Source organism: Argentina anserina, chromosome 5 (genome assembly GCF_933775445.1).
Source record: "Argentina anserina chromosome 5, drPotAnse1.1, whole genome shotgun sequence".
Lineage (NCBI taxonomy): Eukaryota > Viridiplantae > Streptophyta > Magnoliopsida > Rosales > Rosaceae > Argentina > Argentina anserina.
The window spans coordinates 20,442,504-20,449,627 of NC_065876.1; the positions used below are offsets into that span (position 1 = coordinate 20,442,504).

The window sequence follows — 7,124 nt, forward strand, 5'->3', positions numbered from 1 at the left end:
CTAGGAACCCGAGTAGAATTGCGAAGGTGAAGTTAGAATTCGAATTCCTAGTGTTTGTTATCATTGTCCAAAGTTACCTTTCAAAACTCTTTTCCAAGAAAAGCTCAGTTTTAAATTAGCAAGATTTCATCTGCTTTATAAATTCGTGATTATTTAGACTAAATTTTACAAATAAGCTGATTCTAAAAAACTTACCCAACAAAAAAAAAACCATTATGAGTTAAATATAACTATATAAGTGCATATATTGCTCAAAACTCAATACCAAACAAAGCCAATGACTAATGTGTTCATACATCTTATTAATTGAAGTGTCTCAGTGTCCAGACACACTTTTGGTGGAAAAAAAAAAACTTGGAAAGAAAAACAACATACTTATTGGGGTGGATACATAAATACATTCACACATTATTGTACGAAATATACCAGCAAGATGAGTAAAGTTCATTGTAGGGTAATCAGCGGGATGATTCAAGTTCCAGTAAAGCTCAAACCTTTGGTTAAAGGCACAGGTTCAATAAGCAAAGACTCTATGTAATCCTTGAGCACGATTCCAGAATGGGTATAGCCATCCTCGTACTTATAAATAACTTCAATCACTCGGGCCAGATTGAGAATAAGCGATAGCACAGGAACAGGGAAAATCGTGGGTTGCAGCAAAGCTTCATTGATATCCTTCCATGCATTATTCACTTGTATACGAAACTCGATTAATGCTTCTTCTCTAGTTGCATCATGTTCTTTCATGTAGCATTCCACAGCTGAGGCGACATGTCCTCTCTTTTGCTCAAACTACACATATATATTTACACATTTAAACATGAGGCCGAACATTAATCAACGGGGTTAGGGCTAAATGAATATACACAAGTGTACGTTTACTAAATGTGTATAACATGACATAATTAAAGACTCGCTAGATATACTCACTTCGTGGGAGACTCTGATTGCGTTTGGCGGGGCTTATAAGCTCCTTAACTTATAAGTTGAGGAAGTTTTTCCGTTTGGTAAAGAGAAAAGCAGGTGACTTTTCTTAAAAGTCAAGGTGGTTTCTAAAAGAAAATGATAAGTTACTGAGACCCTCTTTTGACTTATAAGCATAAGTCAGGAAAAAGCGGGTTACTGTAGCGATTAAATGATATTTTCGAAATACCGTTGGGTACCCTTGTGAACTTCAACAAATTACCCAAAGACCAATTTAATTTCTTTTCAACAACTCTTCTCCGTTTCTCTCCATGTTCTATCCCAGTTCTCTCTCTGGATGCTCACCGGAGTCCGGTCAACGACGTCGTTCCTACAGAGCCTTCGAATCCTCCGAAGTTGCCCTCAGTTGTTCTTTCCTTTTTTCTCTGATGAGTTTGAAATCAAATGTTCTTTCCTTTTTGCTAAGATTCCAGACTTTGAGATTGGGTAATTGGTCTTGATGTATGTTTGTACATAAAATTAAGGATTTCTTCAAATTGGGTATTAGTTGGTTATAAATCCTGATTAGATTGAAATTTTTGGTTAATTTTCTATTGATATATGTTTGCATATTCTGTGTTTTGGGATGAATTATACTTCAAAGTGTGTGATTGTATATACTGTTATGCTGTTTTTTTACTGCAGGAAAGTTGCAGTGATCAATTTGGATCCGGCTAACGATTCATTACCGTATCCTCTTCATTTTATTTAGCTTTATAGTTCATGTATTTGCAGTGTTGCATTTGTTTCTAGTATGTGAAACCTTGACTGAAGTGTAGGTATGAATGTGCTGTGAACGTAGTTGATCTTATCAAACTAAATGATGTCATGGCGGAACATACTCTTGTGAAGTATGAAACATCTTGTTCTGCAGCTTCTGAAGTTTCTGTTGTCATGTTCATCCAGGTCTTGTATATTGCATGGATTTTCTAGAGAAAAATATTGACTGGTTGGAGGCCAAGTTGAAACCTCTTCTGAAGGCCATAACACACCTTAAAACGGAGAAAAATCAACTTAGATGCAAAAAAATAAAGTTTACTGGGGTTAGTAAAAATTTTACTAAAGTTTACTAGAGGTAGTAAACTTCTACTGGGGGTATTAAACTTGAAAAACAGTATTTCTAAAGGCCATAACACACCTTAAAACGGAGAAAAATCAACTTAGATGCAAAAAAATAAAGTTTACTGGGGTTAGTAAAAATTTTACTAAAGTTTACTAGAGGTAGTAACTTCTACTGGGGGTATTAAACTTGAAAAACAGTATTCCTAAAGGCCATAACACACCTTAAAACGGAGAAAAATCAACTTAGATGCAAAAAAATAAAGTTTACTGGGGTTAGTAAAAATTTTACTAAAGTTTACTAGAGGTAGTAAACTTCTACTGGGGGTATTAAACTTGAAAAACAGTATTTCTAAAGGCCATAACACACCTTAAAACGGAGAAAAATCAACTTAGATGCAAAAAAATAAAGTTTACTAAGGGTAGTAATCAGCTCCATGGTCCACTTAATCAGCTTCATGGTCCACTTAATTACTAGAGTTTTGGCTGTTTCATAATATAAGAACACTAATATAGATCATCATAGTTCATATGTGCTATGCATATTTGTGTACTATATAAGAACAACTAACGTACTGGACCAAAATGAAGAACACTAAGATACTTGAACATCAATACTGGACCTAAATACTTTATTTTAATATTTACTTTCATTTTTTCCAACTTTTTTGAATTATTTCTAAATAAATTATTTTTCAGATAAATTTTTGTTTTTTTATAGGAAAATATTATTTGGTAGATGCGGGTTACCCACAGATGAATGGATATTTGGGACCTTATAAAGGTCTAAAACAACATTTTCAACAATACAGAGGGCGAGAACCAAGAAATGCAAAAGAGGTATTTAACCGAGCACACTCTTCTCTTAGAAGTGTTATAGAACGAACATTTGGTGTTTGGAAAAAAAAATGGAAGATTTTAAAGGACATGCAAGGTTTTTCATTTGAGAAACAAGTGAAGATTGTTATTGCAACCATGACTCTTCATAATTATATAAGAAGACATGCAAATCGTGATGCCCATTTTGTTCGTTGGGCAGAAAGGGTGGTTGACATACCAAATGATGAGGTAGAGATGGATAATGATGGAGGGGAAAATGAGCATGGTCATGATGCACGGGAAATTGAAGCAATAAGAAATGAAATCACTCAAAGTTTGATGAGTGCGCGTATAATATGAAATTATTTGATGCAAATAAAATATATATATATATTGTTATTTGGTTTTGTAATTTAGTTGAATGTGTTAAGATATTTTTAATATTATTTGTGTCAATGACAAATGTATTTTGTTATTAAGTATAAGAAAACATAGAACACTTATTAATTTTACTTGAAGTCAATGAGAAAGTAAAAATTAAAATACTAATGTAAAAGGGTAGTGATAGATAAAAAAAGAAGTTAAAAATTCATATTGTATTTGCAAAGAATCAAGAAAGAAAATATACTCTTGGAAAATAAAAAAAAATATTTTAAACTATTTGGTGTCCAAAATTGTCATTATACAAATACAAAGCATAAGCCAGTTTAAGTTTGCCAAACACTCTGCACAACTTATGCCACTAAAAGTCACTTAAAAAAGCCAGTTTACCAAACAGTCAACTACTTAACTTATCAGAAACTTATTCTCAGAAATAAGTATAAGTCAACTTATCTTATAAGTCACAGCTGCGCCAAACACACCCTCTGTCATCCATAAGTCTGCAAATTACCGATGCAGCCTTTAGCATCTTAGGGTCACTGAAGACCCAATCCAGGGAGTCTTTTGTAACAATATCTCCCATTCCAATAAAGGACATGGTGGCTAGCATATGATAGGATGTGAAAAGTGCTACCGGCATGTATTCACTCATTGTTGGTATGTAATTATTGTTGAACCATTTGGCTTCTGTCAGGTAAGCTTTAGTCAGAAGTTTCATCTGAAAAAGGGCAATCGAGGGGAAGAAATAAAATTAGTTAGTTTCTGATTAGCTGTTATATAAAGGTGAAGCCATGAAGATATGATTATTACTAAAACAACCCTAGCCAGTAGCCACTAAGGCTTAAATAGCTTACTGCTTCTCTTGCATATTGCATGCGATACAAATTTCCCTCTTTTGCAAGAGTTTCTTCAAATTCGGTGTAGACATCCATCATTGCCTGGTAACAAACGTTCATATACTCTGGCAATGGATCCATAGCAGAAACATCCCACCTTCGCATGAAATGAATGAACTTAGAAAAGTTGATAACAAATTCAAGTCACTGACAAAAACAAAACAAAAATAACAAGTTTCCTAAATAATTAAAGTTAATCAATCGAAACTAAAAATAGTAATAAGCTGACTATATACACAGTTTGTACCTCTCGACAACTTCGGTAAAGAGCTCTAGTTCTCCATATTTTCCATGCGCATCATAAATGTCATCAATAATGGTTATTATGGCAATAATTTTGCACATCATCATCCTTCCGACGTGATTCTCAGGCAAATAGAAGAGCCCTAGGGCCCAAAAATATGCCTCAATTACTCTGCTTCTGGCAAAAGGTAGCTTCTTTTCGAAGTCCAAGTCTTTCCACCACCTAAGCTCAAAATTCAAATAGAAAAAAAAACAATCAATTAGATTTTAAATAAGCAATTTTTACAAGAGCACTGCTAGGGATAAGAGGCTAAATTTGACGCCACAATTTTATGTGGCATGTCAAGTCACCTTATTACATCACTAGTTAGATTAACCACAACATTTTATTTTTAAATAAAAAGATAATTATATCCTTGTAAATGGTTATGATTACGATATAGAATAAAAATTATATTTTTTGTCAATTAGAATTAAATTATTGATTTAAAAAATATTTAGTTATCTTTTTCCTTCTTCATCGATATTATTTAGTTACCTTTATCTTTCTTCATGCGTGTGTGTCAAATTTAATTTATTAATAATAATACCAAATGAGGCATAATCATATCAAATTGATTGTATCGAAATAATTTAGTTACCTTATGTGAATTATTCAATGGCTACAATTACTTCCAATATTTAATAGAAAATTCGTCTTTTGTCTATCAGAATTTGGCTATTGATTTTTTTTAGGTATCAACTTTCTTACTATAATGATTCAATTCAAAAATTAACCAAGTACTATATTTTTCTTCAATTATTTACATCGAATATTGTATTAATAATTACCATATATTCTCTATCGAATTTTAAATTTAAATTACAAAAATATAAAAAATCTGTAACAAAATTATTTAGGACGAATCACGCGCACACGATTCTATATTTTTATCCAATGAAATAGTTCAAATAGTTTTTGATAAATTATATATATATATATATATTGAAGCATAGTTTCGTAAATATCAAAAATTTTATTACATTTTGGAAGCATTATCGTGATAAAAAAAAGATAAAAAATGACCAAAAGTAATATATTTATAATACTATAATATAGAGTTGTTGGATAAATAATGATATTATTGTTTTTTATTTAAAATTGACATGTTATGATTATTTTAATTAGTGACATGGCAAATTTACGTGTCAAATTTGACGTCTTATTAAGGTGCTAAAAGATTTTTCTTTTTACAAATACTAACGAGAGCACTGTACACATGCATGTCTCTATAATATATAAACTTATAAAATCATACGTAATTAAGGACTACAAAGTATAAACACAAGATTTAGTTAATTTTATTGACCTTGTAATCCCAGGAAGTTCTTTCTGATAGACTTGCTGCAGTCGGTTGAAATCCAATTTTGCAAAAGTCAGAAGAGTTTCGTTATGTGATTCACCTTCCTCGTACATAGACAGGTAATGCCTCACTTCTAGCCGAGGAAACCCCTTCCACAGTGGTTGATACAAGGCATGGCTTACCCGTTTTGAAAGTGGAGGCAACAAACCGTGTATGGCCAACTCAAGATGGGTTGTGCTGAAATTAACTGCCTCATCTAGTATTTCCTCTCCATGAATCCTCAGCTGTGATGCTTCGTACAAGCTTAATAGGCCAAGTACATCACCAACATGCGATTGGCTAAATTTCCCATCTCCATCTTTGAAGTTGTTAAACGTATCTGCATGACGATTGACGAGATCATTAATTAGAGGGTATATATAGGGTTTAATAAGAAATGAAATGTGACCATCTTCATTGAGGACTTACCACATGAAACCTTGTAACCTTGTTGTCTAAGTAGTCGAAAACGAAGAGCAGCCGTGTAAAGATTATCATCATTTTCTTCTTGGTCATCAAGGCATTTGCCAGAAAAGTTATCGTGAATTTGTTGCAAAACTTGGCTAATTTCATTTTCCATCAAATAAGCGACGCCCAAGCGTTGAATGTCATCAATCAACTGTAAAATCTGCGATTGCTTTTCAAATGGAGCTGTTACCATCCTCTTCACTTCCTCCTTCATTTCTTGGAGACGATCCTGATCACAGTTAACAATTGTAGTCTTCTACAAAAAAAAATAGACCTCAATTAGTATGTTCTCTCATATATATATATATATATATATATATAATGATAAGCACTTAATGTTCTCAGAAGAGTGGACAGCCATAAACAACTTCATACAGTTGTATTGGCCATATATTAAAAATCAAATCCACACTTTTTTTGGAAAATCTACATACTAGAACATTTTACAATGGGTGTATATATTAGGCCTTCTACATGTATCATATGTACCCCTACATACCATAAACGCATCTGACAGAAATATATCTCCCCGGATGCCGGGAGGAAAATCAGCTGAAGGTCGAGTTTCATCACCAATGGTATTTTGTGCAGACATTTGTAACTAGTTTTAAATGTGTACAAGGGACTGGTGTGGAGATTAGAGACTCAAGTACCTTGCTATTTATAGATACTAGAAATTCTCGTAGAGATGTGGAAAAATAGACGGTTATTATTGTGAATATGTAATTTTCTGAATATATTTATGTTTTGACTATAAAACTCATATTTATTTGTATGTCAATATGAAATATAAAATGATATTTTTGGAAGTTCGTAATTTAGTAGTACTTGAAGTACTGGCTTTATAATAGTATAAATATCAAGATAGTAGATAACTCAACCTATGCGCTAATCTTCACTATTATATATAAAA

The 7,124-nt window shown here is 32.5% G+C and overlaps 1 protein-coding gene across 2 annotated transcripts; it reads right to left on the reverse strand.

The window, feature by feature from the left end:
- Positions 1–282: 282 nt before the first annotated feature.
- On the reverse strand, positions 283–6,845 carry LOC126793525 ((-)-germacrene D synthase-like). 2 transcript variants are annotated; one of them, XM_050520073.1, is made up of 8 exons: positions 6,711–6,845; positions 6,173–6,467; positions 5,711–6,083; positions 4,366–4,584; positions 4,077–4,215; positions 3,706–3,940; positions 931–941; positions 283–792 (listed from the first exon to the last, which is right to left on the reverse strand). In XM_050520073.1, the coding sequence occupies exons 1-8, from the start codon at positions 6,804–6,806 to the stop codon at positions 472–474; spliced, it is 1,689 nt and encodes a 562-aa protein (XP_050376030.1). In that variant the 5' UTR covers positions 6,807–6,845; the 3' UTR covers positions 283–471. The 2 variants fall into 2 exon arrangements, with proteins under 2 accessions (XP_050376030.1, XP_050376031.1); XM_050520074.1 differs by having other exon boundaries at positions 6,173–6,464; positions 6,711–6,828.
- Positions 6,846–7,124: the final 279 nt, after the last annotated feature.

Excerpts from the sequence above, each read along its gene's own strand:
- LOC126793525 (XM_050520073.1), bottom strand. The coding sequence starts at position 6,806 with ATGTCTGCACAAAATACCATTGGTGATGAAACTCGACCTTCAGCTGAT. Across the intron at positions 6,084-6,172 it reads AGGTTACAAGGTTTCATGTG|ATACGTTTAACAACTTCAAA; the intron begins GTAAGTCCTCAA and ends ATCGTCATGCAG. Across the intron at positions 3,941-4,076 it reads TGCAATATGCAAGAGAAGCA|ATGAAACTTCTGACTAAAGC; the intron begins GTAAGCTATTTA and ends GCCCTTTTTCAG.